At 39.9% G+C, this 24,423-nt stretch overlaps 2 protein-coding genes across 5 annotated transcripts in view; both read left to right on the forward strand.

The window, feature by feature from the left end:
* The window catches only part of COL15A1 (collagen type XV alpha 1 chain), a 302,706-nt gene that overhangs the window by 108,327 nt on the left and 169,956 nt on the right, over positions 1 to 24,423 (forward strand). For 2 of the 3 annotated variants that reach the window (XM_084508908.1, XM_084508909.1), the window contains one exon: positions 100 to 8,437. In XM_084508908.1, the coding sequence (XP_084365034.1) occupies positions 100 to 316 (217 nt within the window). In that variant the 3' untranslated portion in view covers positions 317 to 8,437. Of the gene's footprint in view, positions 1 to 99; positions 8,438 to 24,423 lie in introns of those variants that run through there. The other variant, XR_014689437.1, reaches the window with a different exon arrangement.
* The window catches only part of TGFBR1 (transforming growth factor beta receptor 1), a 33,536-nt gene continuing 19,446 nt past the window's right edge, over positions 10,334 to 24,423 (forward strand). Inside the window, exons 1-4 of one of the 2 annotated variants that reach the window (XM_084508914.1) lie at positions 10,334 to 10,457; positions 16,077 to 16,328; positions 16,729 to 16,971; positions 22,159 to 22,389. In XM_084508914.1, coding sequence (XP_084365040.1) covers positions 10,379 to 10,457; positions 16,077 to 16,328; positions 16,729 to 16,971; positions 22,159 to 22,389 — 805 coding nt within the window. In that variant the 5' untranslated portion in view covers positions 10,334 to 10,378. Of the gene's footprint in view, positions 10,458 to 10,670; positions 10,806 to 16,076; positions 16,329 to 16,728; positions 16,972 to 22,158; positions 22,390 to 24,423 lie in introns of those variants that run through there. The other variant, XM_084508913.1, reaches the window with a different exon arrangement.

Raw genomic sequence — 24,423 nt, forward strand, 5'->3', positions numbered from 1 at the left:
TAGTCATATGGTATGAACAGAGCAAAGTCACCATATAGGCATGCAGCTGAATGAAAAATAGACTTTTTCAGAAAATAACCTGTTAGCATTACTTTTCAGGCCTCAAAAAGTAATATGGCATGGTTCAACGGCGAATGGGATCCGAATGGTTAGCAACTACTGTGAAGCCTGGCACACAAGTGATTTGGCAGCTATGGGACAAGCATCACCACTGAAGAAGGGAAAACTTCTCGATCAGAAAGCATATAGCTGTAGCAATCAGTTTATTGTTCTCTGTATTGAAAACAGTTTTGTATCTGATCCCCAAGGAAAATAATTCACCTGTTGCACATAGTATTCCATCTTATGACAGAAAAAGCCGACACTGAACTTTTATTTGTACTGATGTAAATATTTTATTTTTTGCAATTGCACCTTTCAGGAAAAAATAGCCAAAGAAAATGTACCTCAATATAAGCCATATTCCAGTTGGGTGAAATATCCCATGTCACATGAGGCTGACTTAAACCCTTCTTTCCACTTGAACCCCACATGGTTCAAGGTCTGCTAACACTTAACTCACAACCCCTTTCCTTTCTGTCTGAAGATCAGTGAAAGTCTAGTGTGGTCTACAGGAAAGATTCAGTAGCTTATCTTAGAAGCAATAAGGCTCAGCAAGGCTGATGCTTCTTCATAGTTGAGAAGCTGCATGTTCTTTTTACTTGCATAGGTTTTTGAACACTCAAGGCACTATTTAAATATATGTCTATATACATGCTGTCCCTGAGTAAATAAGGGGATGCTGTTAAAACTTACAGGGATGGAATTGACAAAAAATTTTAAGAACAAAGGTGCTCACCTTTCAGTCTCCGTGGAAGCTAAGTACCTACCTCCCATAAGCTTTTACAGATTTCACCCTGGTTCTTATACATGAGTTTAGCAGCCTGACTGCTTACTTCCACTATTTGCAGATTCTAGGTGTAGGGCTTTATGCAGGAGAACTGAATCTCACCTAGACAAAATCTGGTCCTTATTTTGGTGCTATCGTTATCAGGAAATCTGGAACAATATTAATAGAAAACATCCTGTTTTAACTGGCAGAACTTTGCAAAGTATATGCAGACAAACAAGCCATCCGACCGTTATTTATTTTATTGCATGTTAGAGGAAGTCATTTCCTGTTGTGGCAAGCATTGCTGAATGAAAAATGTCTGTCATAGTTTCTTTACAATAGGTTCTAGATATTGTTATCTCACTAAGTTACATGTAAAAGTGATTTTCCTTTTTGTGAATTTACCCTTCTGGCATTCACATAATGAAGGAATCGTTAATACATAATCACAGCAGCAATGATGGAAATGACCCGTAAATGCTAATGTTCTTGACAAACAGTATCACCTTAATATCTTAAGTCTTTTGCCTACATATTTGTCTACTGCATACTTTAAAAAAGATATTTTGTCGTATTTTTTCTGGTGGTAACTATGGAATTCAAGAGCCATGTTATCATTTTAAAAAAATCTTATCTAAAGTCTGTGTTTTAAGTACATAATACTCTTATTTGTCAGCAAATTAATAAGTTACTAGATAACTACTTTCAAAAGACAAGAGCAAGCCAAATCACATTTATTATACTAAACTGATTTAATTATTACATAATAATGTGAAATCCAACTTTATTTTTTCAATTATTATAAAAGCATATTTCCCAGGGTCAGCTGAATCGTATCTTCTTTTTTTTCTCGGAAAAGCCACAACTCCATCATTACAACATGTTAATGAGGCAAAAACAGCCTCTATATTGCATTTTAAATGTATGCATAACAATTCACTGCACTCATTTTTAGTACATCCATTTCCCTAAAATGTTGAGCACTTGTGAAATGCTGTATTCCATTAATTTGCACAGCTGGAAAAGTTGTATATGTATGGTGGGGTTTCACTCTGAGACACAGAAGCTTCAAGGGGGAAAATATTTTTTTTTTATGTACTTCCAGCAGGAGCCACCTAGCTTTAAACCTATGTTTATGCTTGCAGCCAGTAATTACAGTCAATTCTTACTCTTCCACTCCTGAGCTAGAGCCATCAGTCACAGGGAGTTGGGTATTTCCTTGCCTAGAACTGCAATGACAAGTTGGGGATAAGAGATGGGATCAAAACCAAGCGCTCAAAGGGGGAGGGGAGAAGTCAGAAAAACATAGTTTTTAGGAGATAGGGCACAAATATTAAGTCAGGCACAGCAGTAATGTGTGCAGAATTACATTTGTGCCAATCATTTCACAGGACTAACTTCTCTTTGTATTCTGGATAGCTGTTAGAGCTTAGAAGGAAACTGAAATAGTTAAACACGATCAATGATACATTAGAGAAATCTTAACATTTGCTTCCCAACTTTAACATTAATTCACATGCTACAGGAATTTATTGTACACCCTTCATCTTAATACAGAGCATAAACAATGCGTCATCTTGGCTGTTCCACTGCTGAGTACACTCACTGTGCTCATACACCTGCCAGGGAACTAGCTGAGCTGAGACCAACAGGAGAGACCTGTTAGAAAACTGAGGTTTCCCTTGGAGAAAACAAAAACAAAAAACACCGTCGTCATAACCAGAGCCAAAGGTGCTCTTTATATTCCTTGGTATAACTGCAGAGAAACAGTAATGTTTATCAAGGATATGACAGAGACAAGTTTGGCCCAGTATTTAAAAATAAATTAGCTCTCCCTATCGAAGCTGAATACTTTTGAAGTTCAACACAAAAATCAGGTGCACTTCAGGAAGAAGATTTGTTAATTCCAGTAAGTAACTGCATTTAAAACAAATGAATCAATCACAAAGAGTAACACTGCAGCACAGCTGAAAAGAATAACTATACTAGTGAGAAGAGTAACTATACTCTGTGAGAAGAGTCCAGAAGCTGCCCCATGGCAGATCAAAGCTAATTTCAGTCTGCTCCAAAGGGACCCACCACTGGCCAGAGCTGAGCCAATAAGCGACATGGGTCATGCCTCTGGAATTTAAGAAAGGAAAAAAACTGCTGTGCAACTGCTGTTGCTGAGAGAGAGAGGAGTGAGAAGCAGCTCTGCAGCCCCCAAGGTCAGAGCAGCAGGAGGGCAGGAGGTGCTCCAAGCACACAGCAGCAGTTCCCCTGCAGCCTGTGCAGGGAGAGGCCCCTGGTGGAGCAGGCTGTCCCCCTGCAGCCCATGGGTCCCACATGGAGCAGATCTCCACGCTGCAGCCCCCCCATGGGTGGAGGAGCCCCCGGTGGAGCAGGTGGATGTGGCCTGGAGGAGGCTGCGGCCCATGGAGAGCCCCCGCAGGAGCAGGCCCCGGGCCGGAGCTGCAGCCCGTGGAGAGGAGCCCACGCAGGAGCAGGGGGCTGGGGGGAGCTGCCGCCCACCCGCGGGGGACCCGTGCTGGAGCAGTTTGCACCTCAGTGTACAGTGTAACAGCTTCAGATTCTACAGTCAGCAAGTCTTCTGCATGACATTTTATGAGTCTAGAGTTCCCAGAATCATCCCACCACCCTCTCAATCTTCCTGATACCTTGAGATATGAGAATGCATCCCTTGATCCTATACCATATTAGGGTGGGATGAGTGGTGTGTGTGAACTCATGAGTTTTCTAAGTTCTCATTGTGATGCTGACCACAGCCAAGCCCGTTTTGCAATTACCAAAAGCTGTATTAGAATTTTTGTTACAGATGAATTGGTAATTGTTCATCAACTCCATCAAAACTCAGCAGTAATTTCCAATTTGTTGATCATATTATTTTAAAATTGTTATTTCCTTCCAAGAAGATATTGACCTGTGGGCTCTGAACCTTCATGAGTTCCTAGGGCTTGTGAAGTCTCTGTGGTCCATCTGCCAACAGGCTGCTTTGGAAACACGGCCTTCAGCACATTTTCATTTGTCTTGCATTGCCATTAGTTCCGCCTAGATAGTAAGAACCTGGTTCACTCACAGCAACTTAGATCTGCTCAAGTTGCACATGGATGAATAGAACATGCAGCAGTGTGTTTAGATGCCTATGCCTCCATTTTCCGAAGGCAAGAAGCAGGTATCTCTGCTTGTGCCATGATACTTTTCCATTTGGGCAGAAAAGTACCTGGATAATGTACAGAGGTAATTGTCACCAAAGTGACAATTGAATGGATTTGTAGATGAGGCCTCTCCTACAGAAAGGCCTCTGCTCTTACAAACAAAAGGTTGGGGGAGAGAAGCTAGAGAAATTAGTTGCACCAAACTCAGTTACTTTCTAATATCCACATTTTTTCCTGGGGAGGGGGGGAAGAAGGGGGGGTGGAAAGAAACCTAACTATTGATGATATAACAGAAGACACTTCAAGGCTTAGGTACATATCAGCATTTCAAACTCCTGCTCTCAACTGAGTGTCACATAACAACAGATAAGCTATTCATTCTGTCAAAGGCACTGAGTCATGGGATCTCTCTTACAAAAAACTGATTGCTCACCACCAGAAGAAAGGGTAGGGAATACTGATGAGCAGCCTAGAGAACAGATCAAAATAGTCACTTAGAGCTAGCTGTATCTTCTTTTACAGGTACAATCACTAGGACATACGGTGGGAAGGAAGAAGGGTAAGGCAAGTCAAAAATATTGGAGAAGAGGAAGAAAAAAGCACTGAAGTTGTAGTGAACTCTGTAAATGAGAATTTAGAAGAAAATCCTGTGTAGGATCCATTACAGAAACTCTGTAGGTAGTAAGTGGGCTAGTCTACAGGTTGGAGCTACAGAATGGACACTGAACTCAGATGAGATGTTAGCGAAAAGCAACCCATTTAAATCTAACAGAGGTTAAACACAGTGATGAAAAGGATTTAATGTAGCCACATCCAAACGTAATGATCTATTGCCCCCTCAGCCACTGGTAAATATCCATAGGCAGCTATGCTTCCACTGACACTTTAGGCATTTAAAGAGCAAAAATCTCTTTCTGTGGCGGGAAGAATCCACAGACATGGAAATAACTGCAATAGGAAGGACTGAAAGTATCAAGTAAAACATCCATAGTCTTGCAAGTAAGATCTGTAAGCACAAATCCCTTCGGCATTGAAAGTACATTTCCCATATTAACCACTAGTAAAATGAGTCCAAAAGGTACCAGCTTTAAGGTATACTTTTGCATAAAAGCTTTGGTTCTACATAGGAACTAAACTATGTGAAGAAAGTCAAAAAGTTTAGGCAACCCTTGGTGCCCTGACCACAACTTTCTGTTCAGTTTGTTCAGTTTATTTTTAGGTTGATGTCTCTGTACTGTGTGCAGCTGTAAACACCCAACAGTAAAAGAAAAAAAAAAAAAAAAAAAAAAAGTTACTTCTGAACTAGTGAAGCCTATTTTAATCAAAGGGAGGTAAAGATAAGAAGTAGAGCAGCAACTTACTGGTATCAAAAATCACAACCCTCTGGAACAGTTAGTCCTAGCTCATATGCAAGAGAAGACTAAATCTGTTTTAGCCCCAAGTAAAACACAGAATACAAGAAAAATACAAGAGCAGACATACTTATGCAGACTTTGTATGCATAGGACAAAGCTGTAATAGCACAGACCAGGACAGAAATCTGCAGAAATTAAAATATGCCTCTAAAGGTTTTGGTTGCAATGTTCAAATGTACACTGCACTTAAGACCAAAGTAGTTTATGGTTGTTTTATTTTCACAACTCTTCATCTTCCTTATTTTGTAAACAGGAAAGCAATGTCCAGAGCACAATCTAAGATTATTTATTAAGGCTAAGACTGCCTGGAGAACCCTAGCTTCCTCTGTTACAAATGCTGCAGTGGCTAAGGCATGGTGTGTCCAAAGAGAAAGGATGGTCTCATGTTTGTGGTAATAGAATACACATTTGCCCATTAACGTTCACAACAAATCTATTTTCTGCTTCAGGATATACATTTTTTTATACTCTTTGTTATTTTCTGCTCACATTATTTGCCTTTCCTTTCAGTATTAATAAGCCAAGACACCAGTCTTATACAGAACTCCAATTTGGCAGAAATAGGTTCCTCACAACTATACTGAGAAACTGTGTGTAATGGAATGGGATTGATTGTTTTTTTACATCTTCCTTCTTGCAATCACAAACATTTGAACCTAACCTATTCAGAGATGAGTGGAAGTAACTGGCATGAAAAAGGCTGGTGATTTGTATACTGTGCCACCAAGATAGCACACTGTTAACTTTGCTGGAGGAATGCAGAATTATTTGTGAATGGAGGATGTTTGATGTCCAGATTCTGGCATCTACGCTAGTAGCAAAAAGAGTTCTTTACAGCAAGGACTGCTGAGTACATTGATTTGTCATCACTAGTTCAGTAGTAAGCACCCAGGCTCAGGGTTCTACTCACAGCCATGCTTAAAGTGGCATAACACAATTTCACAATCCCGTGGAATACCAAAAGGGATCTGTGAACTGTACAGAAATATCAACAGAAACAAGCACCAGAGGGTAAGACTGGAATCTCATATCTCTTGGCTCCTGCTTTAAAAGATATATGAAAAAGCCCTTTCCCTTCAAATGTATCAGAAATATTTTACCAGATGTAAGCAAACAAATAGCTGAGTGCCAGGTGACCTTTATGATGCTTACTACTCTGTGACTGTGCTGTGCTGTTGCAGTGCTGAATTTTTAAAGTGAAAACAGAAATGGATTATGACTTCAAGAAAAAATTGGAGCTTTATTAGTAGACAAAATTAGAGGTGTGAGTCAACTGTTCTCCTTATGCACTAAGAAATTCTGTAAAGTTTTTAGACAATATTCCTCTGAGGTTAAAGACCAGCAGAAATAAAAAATGACAAGAAATGAATACCAGCAGTACTCTATGAGGACTTCTCATCAAAAAGACCTTTTTCTCCCTGGCTTGAGCTTATTTATTTAATTGTGAGGTGTAAAAGCCACCTACTTTCAAGGATATTTGTTGTGGGTATTACCTGAGGATCTTTACCTCAGGACATTACCTGAGGACAAGCAATTGAGGTTGCCACTGCTAGAGAAAAGATATGAAGGACACCATCACTCCAGGTCACAAGCAGTTACGAGCTCTGAAGAATGAGAGTGGATGGGGAGTAAATAGCAAGACGTGATGTGCTGTAGCAAAAATGACATACATTATTGCCTTAATATTACTATCAACTCCATACAAGAGGTAGAGCTCAAGCAGGTAAAAGCTGTGCTTTTACCAAAAAAAAAAAAAAAAAAAAGTATCCTTTCTTAATTAAAGGCAAGCTACTATAATGTATCTATCCTTCACTGGAGAGTCACTGGTGAGATAATCATGTAATTTCAGGGTTGCTACAGCAACATAAAGCCTTTGGATAGATCATGACATACAGTCCAAAGCCATTTCCAGACCTCATGTCAGCCTCTTTACTTCTGGCTACCCACCCCCAGTCTAACCAGTCTTCTTAGTCACTTCTGTGTTTAGTAACATGCCTCAGACTACATATTTCCTCACTGTTTTTAGCATAAATTAGACCACTCTTTTGTGAGTGCAGCCCCAGGGCAGGTACTGCGGGCTGTGGCTTAACCACTGTGGTGGCAGTGGGCCTGATGGCGGTGCTGGCCCCCACAGTGATGGGCCTGGTCCTCATGATGTTGGGCCTGGACACAGCTTGTGGCCCCATGGCATCCTGTCTCCAAGAAGGTGCCCTCACAGAGAGGCCCCCGCCAGGATCCTGGCCCAAGGGCTCCAAGGCATCTTCCTGTAACACAAGTCCTGTGAGGAGCAGATGAGGGAACTGGGGTTGTTTAGTCTGGAGAAGAGGAGGCTCAGGGAAGACCTCATTGCTCTCTGAAACTACCTGAAAGGAAGGTGTGGGGAGCTGCATGTTGGCCTCTTCTTGCAGGTGACTAGTGATAGGACTAGAGGGAATGGCCTCAAGTTGCACCAGGGGAGGTTTAGGTTGGAAATGAGGAGACATTTCTTCTCAGAAAGAGCAGTCAGGCATTGGAACATGTTGCCAGGGGGGTGGTGTAGTCCCCGTCCCCGGGGATGTTCAAGGAAAGGCTCAACCTGGTGCATAGGTACATGGTTTAGCGGGTGATATTGGTAATAGGGTGATGGTTGGGCCAGATGATCTTTGACGTCTTTTCCAGCCTTAATGATTCTATGAGACTTACAGTCGACACTGCTCTCTGTGAATATACCATACCTGATTTCAAATTAAGCTGGACATTGTAAGTGTAGGAAACAAAGTTCGAGGGGTTTAATAGCAGCACCATTAAAACTGCCATCACTGCAATCTGCTTAAGTGCAAACTAAGAACTTACAACACTGCGATATACTTGCAAACCTACTAGCTGTAGGGACCTACTAGCGTAAGCTGTAGGGACCAAGCAACTGTATACTGAAGCAGTATGAAGCAGTGCCACCTGATTCATAATTCTGAGATACTGATCTGTCATGTTTCACAGACAGTGAATTAAAAGGAAAATTTTAAGACATATGACACCCTTTAACTGACCTCCTGATAATGGGGATAATGAACTGGGTTTGCTTACCTAAGATCTCACTGTATTTAGTTTTGGAGGGACAGATGAGGTAAACCTGGCAATATCTATAAAGGTTAGATATGTAAAAATTCTGGGTATTCTATAAAGCAGTGACAAAATAATAATAATAATAATAATCTGCTGCTTGCCTCTGATTTAGCAGCATCACAGTCTTTTGCTAAAGTTTCTGATTTGTGAGCTTACAGAAACGGGAAGCAAATAAGTACTTTCATTCTTTCTGTGCTAATTTGAGTAAAATTGCTTGAGAAAATAAAGGATCTGGTTTTCTTTGTTGTGTTGGGGGCTTTTTTTGGCTTTTTTGATGGAAAACAGCTTATTCTGTTGACTTGGAAAATATTACACGTTCAGTATTTTTCCTCTTACTGACCATAACTTGTAAATGTCACAATGCACCAAACAGTTTAAAAAAAAAAAAAAAAAAAAAAATTCAACTAATTAAATGAAGGGAAAACTTTAAAAACTGCAAATGAAGTTTTGCAACATCTTATTTCCTCTTGCGTTACCACTAACCATACATATTTTCGTGTTGAAACACAGATTAACTAGAAATTTTTGTTAGCCTGATACAGTACTTCTTATCCTAAAAGACTGACAGAGCTGTTGGTACCACATTTCTGTTAGACCACATAGTAGTATAACCACAGCTGTTAGCTGTTAGATAGCGGTCGCTGTTAGTACCACATTTCCATACACTTTTGCTTCAAAAACTGAACAATTTTTATTAGTGCCCATTTGCTTAAGTAAATCTACTTATGAGTATTCGTATATTTGATCTTAGTCAAAAGCTAATCCATAGAACAACTTGTTCTGCATAATTTCCTGTCATCACTTGTCCCTTTTCAAAACTGGTTACATGTTAATGCTTTATGTAGCTCCTCAGCATGTGTTTTTCTTGCATTACAGAGTGCTGTTTGAACCTTCCATACATGCTCAAGTATTTGCTTTCTTTCCGGAAGGTGGAAAGTAAAAGACTATTCAAAACCTGTCCATAATTCTTGCAAGAAATAATAAATTCTTGCAAGAAGTAAGACTAAGTAGAGATCAAATGTTCCACTCTCTGTCCCTCTGGGTCCTGCATATTTTACACAATGTGTCTAAAGGCCACCATGTTCTAGTAGAGGTATGAAACAAACCCATGTTTAAACTGCGGATAATCCTGGTATAATAACCTGCTTTAATGAATCTGTGAAACAACGTGGGAGCTACAAACGGGGTCTAGAAAGGTTCTATCCTTATACTAATGCAGGTAGGCTCTACCCTATCTCATCCTGATGCAGGTAGGCTCTACCCTATGACCTTTTAGGCTACAGGAAGACAAATCCTTTGCTCCTGAATTGCAGGCGGGCTGCAGGGCTAGCATCACGAAGGCTGAGCTTCCTCTATACGGCTGCCAGCGGGTCTGTGAGCAAGCTGTCACAGTGCCCGTGCGTTACACCTACACCGGTGTGTGAGAGAAACGCATCAGAGGCAGCAGCGGGACGGGCTCTGCCTGCCTCCCCTAGCCCACGCCGCCACCCAGGCAGCTTCTAAAGACGAATTCCTCAGCTCCTGGGGCTGCTTCCCCTGTCTCAACAAGCCTCCTGCCGGAAGCCCTCTCGGGCGGACGAACGAAAGCGGATGCTCAGCGGCGAGGCTGCCTCCAGCCGCCAGCCCCCAGCCCGCCCCTCAGCCCCGCCGCGGGGGTGGGACGGGGACGGGGCCGGGAGCGGGGGGGGGGGGAGCGGCCAATCAGGCGGCGCCTCCGCGGCCGCGGCAGCAGCGGCAGGAGGGAGGCGAGGGGCGGGGCGGGGCGGGCTGAGGCGGTGCGGGGCCGCGCGCGCGCGCGCTCGGCGGGGCTGGCGTTGCGGGTTCGAGACCGGACCATGGCGCTACCGGCCCCTCGGCCGGGCTGGGCCCCGCTGCGCCTGGCGGCGGCCGCGCTGCTCTTCCCCGCGGCGGCCGGTGAGCGCCTGAGGGGAAAGATGGGGGAGATAAAGGTGGAAAGGAATGGGGCGAGGGGGATGGGGGGGGGGAGCGAGCGGGGTCAGTGCGTGGTGCTGGAGGCACCACGGCGGGGTAGGAGAGCGGCGGCGGGCGGCTGCAGGTCCGCGGCGGTTCCTTTCAACAACATGGCGGAGGGGCTGGCTGGGGCGGAGGCGCCACCCCCCTGGTGTCCGAGCCCGGCAGGGCCCGCGGCCGGCTCGTCCCTTTGTCAGGCTGCCCTCAGCAGCCCCCTGCCGCCCCGCTGGTGCGCGCCGCCTGAACCCTCTCCAGCCCTGTCTGCGGTTTATTTTACAGCCGCCCCGCCAGGTAGGTACGCGGCTGTCGGTGTGCAGGCGGTAGGGTTGAGCCTCCCTTTATTCTTGGGGAAAAAACTTGTGGCTGCTCCCTGGGAGCGCTGGCGTCGACCCGGGGAAATCCCGCTATGTCTCCTCGCAGCGTGTCAAAGGGCGCTTGCAGGCAGCACAGCGGGGAGAGGAGGCGTGAGGCGGTGCTCAGAGCCTCCCCGGAGCGAGGGTAAGAGATCCCCCGGCTGCCATGTCGGGCGCTTTAACGCGCCACGTTGTAGCGTGTTTACAGTGTCTGCGGGGAAGCTGTGACGAGGGAGGTGGGCGAGCTTTCCCTCGCAGTCAGACAGCCGTGTTTGCCTTGCCAGGAGCGCACCATGAGGAAGTGAAGTCTGCAGCGAGCGTCGCGCAGTGAAGTGGCTTTGTTCTGCTGGCTCCTCTGTACCTGTGGCATCTTGTGAGAGGGAGATGTTTGTTATACAAGTGTTACAGATGCCTGGTTCTAATCGCTGTAGGTTCCAGCTGCATCTCTAGCGAGAGGTTAATGACAGATGCACAAAATCTGACTTATAATGAATTCCAGTTCCTAAATTATTCTGCAGGTGGGTCGTATACTGCTTTGGGTTTTAAAGAGAAAACGGAGAAGCACCACAACTTATTCCAGCTATAAGACATCTGGGGTTTCACCGTGCTGTTTGCAGTTCACTTTAAGGTGGTACTTACACTGTAAAGAAAATACTGCTTAAAGCAAAACAACTAGCTAAACTAAAATACACTATTGCTTGTCAGTCTTCTTACTGAAGGAGGTGGAGAATCTTTTGTTGTGGAAACAGTGAAGTAAGCCTAAGTTAACCGTTGATTTTTCTTGTGTTCGTGAAAAGGTGTAGCAGGCTTTAATAGTTTGAAGCTTTCTTACATACCGTATCCAATCTAGATGTTGAGGGAAACTTTAACTTGATTTCATCTTTGAAGCTTTCTTTTCCCTTTTAATGCTTCTAGTCAGTCAAGAATTCCCATTCAACCTCTTTCAGGAAAGAAAGGTCTGAAAGCTTTATGCAAAAACAAGGTAATAGATTTCTATGCAAAAGCTTAAGGTTGGAAGTAGAAGTGTTCTTTTGTGCGTGTATCTCTTTTTGTTTGTTTGTTTTAAGTGGGGCAGGAGGGGAAAGAAGTCCACCTTGTCCAGAGTAATAGGTGGGGATCTAGGGCTCACGATCCATAGCTCATAGACAAGTCCTCTCTTACTGGTAAAGGGATTAAATTGTCTGAATACTGTGCTGTAAGTTGACAAAGACGCGTGACGTATGATTTGTCTACAGTTACTTAGCATTCTTTGCAAAAGTTAGGCATTTTCTGATTGCAAAACAACATCAGAAGCAGCATGCTAGTTTAATGTGTGAATGAATCCTCTTGTGATATGTTTTGTATGAAAATCAGACATGTCATGAATCACAGTGGCTAGCTGACTTCCTGTCAAGCTCTACTTTTTAAGCCTACTACTCGCCCTAATTTGAAAGCAGTCGTGATTTATTTATTTTTTATTTTGTAACTGTGTAAGCCACAAATAGTCTTTAATCTTTTAAGAATTCAGGGGCATTACCTCTTGGAAACAATTGCATTCACACAACTAGTCCTTATCACAAATAAGGATAGAAATCTGTTTTGCATACTGAAGTGTATTTAAACATATAAATTAGAGTTCTTTTTTTCATGAAGGTAGCAAGGGTAAAACAGATAAAGACCAAGGTTTTTAATTTTTTATTTTATTTTTTTTTTTAAGGATACTTTTCTATGAAAGTTACCCAAACCAATTTTTATTTACTTTCTTGTAAGAGACAAGAACACACCTATGAGTAGCTTTCTGGATGAGTTGCAAAAAAATACATGTATGTAGCACCATTTGCCACCTGCACTACAGAGGACATAGCATTGCTTCTTGGAAGCTGAGACTTTTCACAAGGCTTTATCATTACCTGCAAGATATAGATAGGGCCTCAAAGTATTTTGTCCGCTGTCTTGGGTGCATCATTTTGGCTGCCAAAATTGCTGTTTTCCTTTAAAGTTGTGCTTAACAAAAAAGGATGAAATGTATGTGAATGCTGCCCTGGAAACTGTTACCTTACAGTACTTAATTAGTGCCTTTGTGCAAAGAATGGCTTAGTGAATGTCCTGAAATATCATGGTTAAAAATGTCATAGAGTATCTGGCATACTGTACTTAAACACTTCTGCATCTTGAGCTAGAAGAGTTCAGAGGTGAGTCAGGTGTGTTGTTTGAGGGGAATGTACAAACAACGCAGGAAGCTGACAGCGCCTCTATGTATTACATTTTTGCTTGTGAAAAAAAAAAAATTGGACAAGGAAGAAACAGACAATAAACACTAGAGCCCTGTTGGTCATCTCCCCAGGATCTCTCAGTGTCTCTTCCATATATCACAGCCTTGCTTCTTTCTCACCTCAAGCATTATGTCTTGTGGAACCAAAGTCCTGACTGTTCCTCTGGTGGTACTTTTCCCCCATCTGTCACATGTATTTCCCATGGAAGAAGAGTTTTAATGTGTATCACAAGAGAAGGACCTGGAGCTTCTTGTTCAGCATAATACTGCTTTTGGGGCCTGGAATCGTTTGACTTTTGATTTGATTTACTTTAAAATGTTTACAACAAAGGTTTTGATAGAAGAATTAAAAATATAAAATAATATTGAGATGTGGTTTTGCTTTTGAGAAACACCCCCAGGATGTTTTTAACTGCTTCAATACCCTTTGTTAGCATCCCTTGAAAGATCTTTTTCAACATATGATTTACAGCCAAAAATTCTTTCATCAAAGGTAGTGTTCTATACTAAAACTGTCTGGATGAAATAGTGCTGCAGGATGTGAACAAATAGTATATAGTAATTCATAGGTTTTTGTGTTATTTAAAAAAAAAAAAAAAGTCTTCCTGTACTTTTGTTAATTTGGGAACACAAGAAAAATTGTTTCTGTAGATAAACTAAGAGTATAGACTGTTAAAAGTTAAGTGAATAGGCTATACTTAGTTCTGTTCTGTTCAGTTCTTGTATACAGTATTTATAACTGAGCTCTGGAGAACCAGCTTCTTGTCAAGCTGCATCTCATTTACGTTGCCAGCTTGTCATACCCTCGTTTAATGCCAGTGGTTGCATCCACACACTGTTGTAATTTTTTTAAAAGAAAAAGAAAGTGTTCTTTGCTAATTAAAACATGGACTAAAACTTCGATTTAACTTTTTTTTTCTTTTTGCTCCTCCTCAGGTTTAGTAGTTTTGAAGAAGCTTTTTGTGTTACAAACTTTACTGGGGGGAGAAAGGAAGCAGGGAGATGAGGGTTCAAAATGTATGGGAATTCATTATACCTGAAAGATATTACTAGCTCTCGAAGATTAGAGAATGACTGCTGTATTTTACAGCATGATCTTATCAACCAACGGTAGTTGAAAATACATGAATATTTAAGTGGGCTTGGAGAACTGACTGGGTTCCGTGTCTGTCTGTTCTTAAATACAATGCTTCCCTGAAGAAAAAATGGAGATGAAGCAAAAACTTTCCTCCGAGACAATAGCAGTGTGATTGTTTTTTCCTTGAGGTTGAAGTTGTAAGTGAAAACACTTGCTTATCAAAATGATTTAATTGCATGTTAGTAATTGGCTTCTCCTCCTCATCCCACTAGTGTTAAATCTCATCTATAACATATTCATATATTCATAGTCTTTGTTCTTTTATGCATAGGTAACTGGGAAGTGAGATATAGGCAAGAATATGCCAAGTCTCTTTCTTGTCCTCCTGCTAGCAGTTGTTAATGATGCCTGATTCAGTTTTCCTGTTAGTAAAATACAGGCATTTTACCATTACGCACTGTAGTTGTAAGGCATTAAGGATTGTAAATGGCAAAAGTAGAAAGGTGGCTGACATTTTTTGATGTCTTTTTTTTTTTTTTTTTTTTAATAAAAGTGTGTCCACTAGAGAGCAGCAAAAAACTGTATTCCTAGAAGCTTGCCTGTTTGGCTGATTAGGCATTATTTTCCACTTTAAAATAAAGGGAGGGGGGAGTGTAGCTTCAGAAGGAAGTAGGGGTGTATTTGTGGAGAAAAACATTCAGTCGAGTGTGGACAGTGTACTGTCTTGATATGAGGCTAGAAGATAATTGCATCAAACTGGGACAAAAATATAAATTTTTCTATAAAATTGCACTCATTGAGAACTCTGTAGCAAAAGAACGTGGGGAACAAAATAAGGAAGACACCAAATGCCGTATTTAGTATGAGTGACATGTGTGTATCTTTGCAATTCTGTATGATCAGGGTGATGAATAAGCTTAACAAGGTCTACTTAAACATCAGTACCATGACTTAATGTTCATTAAAAAAATACTATGTCTCTTACTGTAGGCATTCAGATGCACATGCAGTTATGGTGAGCCAAGGAGATGACTTAAATAGAAAAAAAAGTCTTGGATGAAGCAAGTCAGATAAAGGCCTGCAAGAGTTAACCTGAAGAATAAATGTTTGTAATAACAGATTTCCTTCTGCAGGAAATTCTGCAATTTAAAGAATGAAACATGATCTTACATGTGATTAGTCTGCTATATCCCCCGCCCTCAAATTACTAGTTCAGTTGATAGCTTTAGTAAATCAGGAACCTGAGTGTTTTAAAGAAATGTTTTCCTGTATCTTCAAAATAAGTCCAAACCCTATTCTGCTTGTGTGGAAGGAGATATGTTCTCTGGTTGTTTGGGCTCTGTTCAGGGTTTGGATTCTGTTTGTTTGTTTTAAATGAGGATTAAGCCTTTATATGCCTGTTCCTCAGCAAAAAAAAAAAAAAATATATATATATATATATAACTGTAAAACCATCAAGTAATGGCTTTAAAATGGCTTTAAAATGACATAACTTGTATTGGTTTTGAAAATAAGATAACTGCATAAGTGCTCTAGAGGATAGTGTTATAAAATATATAATTTTTTAGGATGGAAGACAGTAACAGAACTTCTCTACCTGGAGAAATATCTAAGATAGCAGCCCTTCTCTTTTAATACATAACTATATAAGGAAGATGACTTCAACTCTGCTTTACTGTCTTAAATTTGGAGATCTCCTAATTCTGTTGTCACAATAAAAAACATTGTAGTGTTGTTCTTTAGTGTTACAGTCCTGTGTTTATGTAGCCAGAAAGATTATATAGGGCTCAGTTTCTTAAACTTTCATTTTTTCAGTAGTTTACGTTGTTTTACAATTCAGAATATGTGCCAAGACTAACATTATTTTTTTCTCCATACAGCATTACAATGTTATTGCCATCTATGTACAAAAGACAACTTTACATGTGTGACAGATGGGCTTTGTTTTACCTCAGTAACACGGACTGCAGACAAAGTCATACACAATAGCATGTGTATAGCAGAAATTGATCTGATTCCCCGAGACAGGCCATTTGTTTGTGCACCGTCCTCCAGAGATGGAGTTATTACTTTGCCTCATTGCTGTGACAAAGACCACTGCAATAAAATAGAACTTCCAATTCCAACACCAGGTAAGAGTTTTTGGCATGTTGGATTTTTTTTATTTTTTTTTTTTTAAGCTTCACAAATTCTGCAAGCATTCCAATTTTGAAGTTGCAGGTGAACTTGAAGGCCTAAAGTACACCTTAGATTTTGCAAATAAAATTTCAAGAGCTTTGGCATAAGACATTAATATCCTGTGTAGGAACGGTAGAGCCAGTTTTGAAGACTTCTATGCAAGTCAAATAAAAACTCTGAGTAAGCATATAGTTGCTTTTGTTCACTGTAATACTTAGTCTTCAAAAATTTACTGTGCAAAAGTTATTAATGAACGTGTTAAATTTCACATCACAAAATAACTACATTTAATGTATTTCATAGAGTTACAAAAAGAGAAGAAGTTTTAACATTTCCTTTTATTTTTACCTTCAGGTCCTACTCCAGGAAAACCAGCTTCTAACCTAGGACCTGTGGAACTGGCAGCTGTTATTGCCGGACCCGTCTGCTTTGTCTGCATTTCACTAATGTTGATTCTATACCTTTGTCATAACCGTACTGTGATTCATCATCGTGTGCCCAGTGAAGAAGATCCCTCATTAGATCGTCCCTTTATATCAGAAGGAACTACTTTAAAGGATTTAATTTATGATATGACAACTTCAGGCTCTGGGTCAGGTAATGTCATACTTGTAGTAGTAATTACTCTTTTAAAGAGCTTTGTAAAGCATTGATTTTTTTAATATTGTCAGATCTACTTAAATTTGTAAATAATTGGAAAAGGTAGTAGAGAAGATGCTGCTTTCGTGTGGATTTATTTGATATCGGGAAAGATTGCAGTATATGAAAATAAGTGATTTTTAGCTCTACATTCATGTACACCCGTAGTTATTGGTGTATAAAGAATATTCTAAGTACAAGTTAATATTTTAGCCAGTTCTCTCCTTAGAGAAGATGGTGTGTCAATTGTAAATTGCTGCAGACCATGTCTGAAGAATTTCTATCCTTTGATTTCATAATTTGTATTTATTAATTCCAGCTTCAACAGGTATTCCTCTGGGATGAAGAGGTTATAGCCTGTTCACTGCATATAGTCTTTGCTATTGTAATCCTAACATAGTTGCTTATAGGATTGTGGTGGTCTGTCATAGAGATATAGATTAACAGGCATTGATAGGGGATGATGCATCACACAGAACATTGCAGAAATTAATCAATGTATGGTCCATGTTAAGTTACATATGTTCTACAGGAGTGAGGCACCAGGTTGTGTACAGAAGTAATTCCCTTCTAACTTCTGTAGATAATCACAGCGCTTTTACGAACCTTTATGTGGCTCCTTTCCCCCACTACTTTAGGTCACAAGTCAGGTCTATGAATATGTAAATTCAGGATTAGCTGTTGATTGACCTTTCCAGTTGTTACTGGGAATATCCCTTCATTTGCATTCTGGCCTTCCTCCCTCTGGTACTTCTGAGAATTTTCATGTTTGAAGATATTCTCTGGAAGTATGCCTTCAAAATAAGTTCTTGATAAGCTGGGAATCACAGAAGAAACTTACTCCAGAGTGGTTCAAAGTTATTGAACCATTTGCATCCTTCTCTATTAGCAAATGTTGGGTGGTTTTGGTTGGTTGTTCTTTTGGTGGTGGTGGTGTTTGTTGTTGGATGGGGTATTTTAGGGTTGGGGGGTGAAGTGGGGTGTTTGGAGGTTGGATGGGTAGTTCTGTTGTTTTTTGTTGTTGTTGTGGGGGTGATGTGATTATCATGGGAGTGGAACAGGAAGTGTTTCAAGTACTTACTTTCAGTGCTGTTGGTAGTGTTTATATTTGCTGTGACTTGTGTCATTTTGTCTCAAAATTAGTCAGTTGCTTACTATATAAATTCTCATTCTTTTGTGCCTTAGTACTTGAATGATAATTTAAGCATCCTGATTTTGGTACAGCACATTTAAAAATGAGAGGACTCCTCAGTTATGGAATAAACTGAGGATAGGAACAGAGCTGCTAGTGAGAAAGGTTTCTGACATGGTTAAGCACTGAGCTGTATGAACAGTATGCTGCTGGGGAAAGAGGATGCAAGAAACAGGAAATGTACAGAATAGACAACAATCCAAATTTAGTCGTAAGAGCCATAGTTATTCAGCACAAAGCACTTATGTAAGAGTCGCAGCTAAGAAAGTGTTTGGGCTGTTGGCCTAGAGTAAATGTTCATGCAGAGGGACCAAAAAACTTAAGCTTGTCAAGTAAAAAAGGGATTCACCTGTTTCTGTGTTATGGTATTGTTTGAAGAGCAGCATATCAAATGAAGTGTACAGAATTCTAAAAATGAGCTTACTGCTGAGATCAGAAGGGAATTAGGATTCATTTTCTGTGGTGATAAATACTAAACTGCTGTTAATTATTTGACTTCTGTTAGTATTTCCTTGTTGTTCCACGAGGAGCAAAAGAAAATAAAGCAAGACCTGAAACGATTACAGGCTTGATGAAAGGAATTCATAAAACATTCAAAATAAAAGCTGAGACTTTAGCAGAGGGCTCTAAGAGAAGGATTTCAGAGTCTCTTGGAGCTGAGAATGATTTTCAGATCATGATGCAAATCTCGGAAATAACTACATATTGTATAGATGGATTGGGATGCCCCACTGTAATGCTATAACTTGCAAGTGACAAAGCAACTTTCCTGCAAGGAAACAGGAAGAGTCATATGAAATCGGAGAGAAATTTCTGTCATTGATGGGTGAGTTCAAGCAGGTACTTAAATGCGTTTGAAAACCAGAGGATTGTAAAATCAATGTTGATCTGAGTCAGTTCAACTGGATGTAAAACTACTAAAAGTTATCTGCAATTCATAGAGGTTTGAAGAGAATTAAATTCTCCCAGTTCCTAGGTTTTGGGGAAGGTCTTTTGGGGGGAGACTTATCCAGGTGAATTCTGCACTGTAGACCAGATATTTGAGAATATGAACAAAAACCTGATAGAGGAAGTCTAGAGGAGTTGCTCTAACAAAGCTCTCCTACAAAGACAGGCTTAGAGAGTTGGGATTGTTAAGCCTAGGGGTGAGAAGGCTCTAGCGAGATTTTATAGCAGCCTTCCAGTACGTAATGTGGGCCTACAGGAAAGATGGGGAGAGACTTTATCAGGGAGCGTAGCAATAGATAATTTCTTAAAAGTAAAAGAGGGTGGATTTAGACTAGATGCACAGCAAAGAATTTCTTCCTTGTATGTGGTCAGGCACTAGAAGAGGTTGCCTTGGAGAAGTTGTGGATGCCCCATCCCTGGAAGTGTTCAAGGCCAAGTTGGATGGGGCTTCGAGCAACCTGGTCTGGTGGGAGGTGTCCCTGCCCATGGCTAGGGTGTTGGGACTGGGTGATCTTTAAGATTCCTTTCAGCTCAAACTGTTCTGTGATTCAGAACCAAAGTTACAGCAGCTGATTTTGTTGGCTGCCTTTAGTGCCTTAAAACTTAATTTCCTGAATGCAGAATTTACTAATGCAAATCAGGCAAAAACTTCTTATACATCGTAAAATCATTGGTCCTAATTAATCAGAGCACAGTTAAGATGTGGAAAGGAAAAAAGCTCCTCTCTTAAACTCTAAGAAGGCTTGAGGATACTTGGATATAAAGTATGAAAATGATGGATGCTTCATGGATAAATTGGATGACAATGCTTGAATATAAGATGACCTGTTGTTGAATGTGAGCTTGAATTTTTCTCATACTGCTGATTAGCTGACTGATTCTGATCTTCATGCACAGTTGAAAAGGAGCTGTACTTGAGCTTAAAAAAAAAAAAAAAAAAAATGATCTTGAAGTACACTTGTGTCCAGGGTGTATGTCACAAAGGATAACATTATAGCCATCTGTAGCAAGTTACTTTTCAGGCATTCTGGTTTACAGTAATAGAGTTGCCCAAATTCCTGGTGATTCATGGCTGCATTTCATCTATAGCAAGAAGTGGAGAGTGCTCAGTTGAAACAGTGTCTGTGAGGTAAATAATTCTTACTGACTTAAGATAATTATGGATTCCAGCCTTCCAATATTTTTTCTGACAGCAGCAGTAGTAAAAGAAAGCACAATTGGAAAAAAAAAAAAAAAGAAAAAAAGAAAAAGAGAGACAAATGAATTATGTAAATATTGTAAAAACAAGTATAGAAGCAAGGTGGATTAAGCTTTGTATCTGTTTTGAGGTTAGCTGATATCCTTGGACATCTTTTTTATATAAGAAGTGTCATCCATAAATGGCTCACCATGTTGAAAGCAGTGCACCTCAAACTGTAGATAAACAATTTTTGGAAGCAGCTATAGAAAAAATAGTAGGTACATCACAACTTTCAAATATGGAAAAAAAACTTCAAATAGAAGTTTGTGTAAGGATTTTGCAGTAGCACTGAAGTGCTAAGAAAGAAACCTCTTCTGGTTGACAGAGTCAAATTTCACATTTTTAGAAATTAGGTTGGTCCTGTGGTTATTCTAGGTTGGCTTTTTCTGCATTTCAAAAATCTGTCCATAAAGAATACAAATTAGGCTTCACAGATAAGCATGTACAGTTTGAGCAGACAACACAGTTGACCTGAGCTCAGCTATTGCAACAGAAGTTTTGTGTTTTTTTTTTTTCTTAGCAAATAATCATTGCAAGTCCTGAAAATATTTAAATCTTTAGTATATCCATTTTCTCTATCATTTCTTCATGTAGAATTACGCATATTTTTAGTGCAGAATATGCAGAAAATTCCTCTAAATCTGAAACTCTCAATGAGCTCCTCTGAACACAGCAGTGTTTTAATTTACATTGCTCAAAGACTCAAGGTTGTTGAGCAGATCAGGTGTCCTTCTAGTGCTGTTATTTGCAAAGAATGTCCAGAGATGGACAGGAAATAGTTATTTAAGCTTTTAGTTGTGATACATTTTCTGCAGCTTAAGGAAATGCAGATGTTCTATCAGCTGTTGGAACAGTGATTACAGAGCAATAGATTTTCAAGTGTTTAAGTGAAATAATACAATATCAAAAGACCTTATTGTGAGCAGATAACTTGGCTGATACATTCACCCTGTAATGTAGTATCACTGCAGAATTCAACAAGCCTTTTAGTTACAACAAAAACCTACCCTTGGGGGATACCAGTGCTTCTTGTTTGTTGTGTAAGTTTATGGAAGCATGTTACAAGGTGCTGTGATTTGAATGCATGTAGATGTTCTGGAGCTGTAAAACCTGCATGAATGTGAGCGTTTTTCTCATGTATAATGCTAGTGAAGTACACAAGTGTGGCCTGTGAAACAGGAAGATAGTGTTAAAAGGATGTTTTCCTATATTACAGGGGCTTGAGAGTACTAACAGGCTGCTCATGTACTTGGGTATCAGCATGAATGTTTGACAGTGTTGCTGATAAGCATGGTTTAACTTTGTCTTAGAAATGGACCAAGTCTCACCTAGCAAGAAGTCAAGAAATTGGATTAGTATAAAAGGTGCTCTTGAACTGCTTTGTCAAGAGTTATGATCTTTAACAACAACAAAAAAACTTAATCTGATTGTTCCATGGTTTGTTTCTTATGTTTGGTTAATTTTTGTGGTGTTGTCCCCTTCCTCCTTTCCCTCTGCCCCCCTCCCCCCCCCCCACAAGTTTAAACAGAAAGGAAATTCGTATATTACTTTAAAAAGCTGTAGAGGCAGTTTGTAGCATAATATATTTCAATATTTGTATTGTTGGCGTTTAAAACTGCAGACGGCATCTTACCGATGTACTTATTACCAGTCTCCAACAAGTTGTCAAAATCTTACGAGTGTGCATTCTAAGAGAAACATCTTAATGGAAAATAGATCCGAAGTGCTTACTTTGTTTAAGGTTAATATTAAATCTTCTTTTCAGGTTTACCTTTACTTGTGCAAAGAACAATTGCAAGAACTATAGTACTTCAAGAAAGCATTGGTAAGGGTCGCTTTGGAGAAGTATGGCGAGGGAAATGGAGAGGAGAAGAAGTTGCTGTGAAGATCTTCTCTTCAAGAGAAGAACGTTCATGGTTTCGAGAGGCAGAAATTTATCAAACAGTTATGCTACGACATGAAAACATTCTTGGATTTATAGCTGCAGACAATAAAGGTTAGTAATACTGTGAATTAATTTTGCTTTTTGTATTCTGCGTCAGAAAAGACGGTAATTTTAAAATCTATTTTGCAAACACCCAGTTAAGAACAGGAAAAAAATAATAATATTTGAACATCTGGTGTTTCATCAGGTTTAATTTAAAAAGTACTTTTTTCTGGAAAACATGTTTAAATCTTTTAAATAACTATAATTCAAAAAGATTATTTAATGAGGTGTAATTTCCACAAACAAGTTAAAATGTTAACTGAACTTGATATCAAAAAGTAGCTGCATTACCCAATCAGCCTGCAAGTTTGCTGAATACCTTTACTTTCCTAATAGCCTAACAAGATAGACATGTGGGACCAAGAGAAATAACGTCTAATCTGGTAATCCTAATATAATGAAGGAGGTAGAGAATTAATTTTTCTGTCTGAGATATGAGAAGTTTTACATTTAGCAGTTCAATTAGAAAAGAAGCTGTAAAAAAGCGATTAATAGGTACAGGTTTTTAATACTAGGAACAAACTATCTCCTGTTGTTGGAGTATACAAGTAGAATTCTCTTTAATTATCAGTAGACCGATTTCAAGTGTCTATTTCTCTATGAACATGTTGAATTGGAACAGAACCTAAAAGTTTGTGTGAAACACTCCCCTTCTCTAAGAAACAGTTAGCTACAGTTGAATTGTTCCTAACATGTTTAACATTTGTCTCCAAGAGCTTGGATATCCACAGCATACTAAGCAACTTGTTCCAGCTGTGTAGAATGCTTACCATTAGAAACTTAGTCTTAATATCCAATACAACTTTAGATGTGACAGTAAGAACAGGCGTGAAAGCAAGAGTTTGTTGTGATGGACCTACTGGAATATCTGGAATCTGCACCTTAAATGAATACATTCATTGTATTAAAGATGCTAATGAAAACGCCCCTCTGCAGAAGTTACAAGCACTATTTCAGTTAGAAGTGCCATGGATATATCACACTATCTTAGCTGTAACTTTCAAGAAAATCAGTCTGTAGTTAAGCATAGCAGTCTCCCATTTTGCCTCAAACCCATAGTTTGTCCCAAAACTACACTTGACTGCTGTGCACAGGGGGTATGAGGAAGTTACCCTAAACTGGTGGGCTCCTGAAATAATACTGTAATTGCTGGCTCAGGTTTGAGATGCAGTACAGTGGATTTCCATTTAACTTGAACATCTCTTGGTTCCCTGCAGTACACTATAATGTGATGTAAAAAACAGTGGTTTGTTTTTTTTGTTTGTTTCTGTTGTTAATATGCTGGACTTAAATTGAGGAAGAAATCCTTTGTTAAAAGCTCATGTTGTTATTTGAGGCTTTGTGGCTTTCAGACAAGGCTCTCTTGTTCTCTTGAGAACTAGTTTGTAATCAGTTTACAAGAAAAGGATGAAGACATGTTTTGAAAATGCTGTAACTTTTTATTCTGTCTATTTCTCCAATGGTGTTACTATCTAATCAAGTGGGAAAAGCTTTTTTCACGGGAGCTTACTGCTGGTTTATTTCACCTACCAATGCAGAATTCTCAGGATAGCCTTCTGCATCCTCATAGCAAGGAAATCTGTACACACCATTATCTCCCTAGATTAAGGATTCAGAAGTCCTGAATATCAAAAGGAGGTTAATATGTCAACTGTACTTTAGAATAGTTGGAGCCCCCTGTGTACCATTAAATGGGGTAGCACATAGGGACCATTAAGGAGGCAGTTCTTTCAGTTTCCCAGGTATGCTATCATCATACTTTAAAAGGAACGAGTGTATCACGTTATAACTTTAGAGAGACAGTAGGCTTAAAAATTCCCATTAATGGTCTTTCATTATAGATGCTAGTGTTTCCTGCTAAGTGCTTACTAGGTGCCAGAAGCAAGATGAAACACTACTTTGCAGTGGTAATAGCTGTGAAGGATTTGCATCCATTTCCCCATAGGGCAGGAGAAATGTTGAATGCATTTGGGAGTTAGTACAGCCTAGCTGGAACACATGAAGTCATTCTCCAGGAACCTGATGATGTGTTAGTTACCTTGC

This window comes from Aythya ferina, assembly GCF_964211825.1.
Source record: "Aythya ferina genome assembly, chromosome: 2".
Classification (NCBI taxonomy): Eukaryota; Metazoa; Chordata; class Aves; order Anseriformes; family Anatidae; genus Aythya; species Aythya ferina.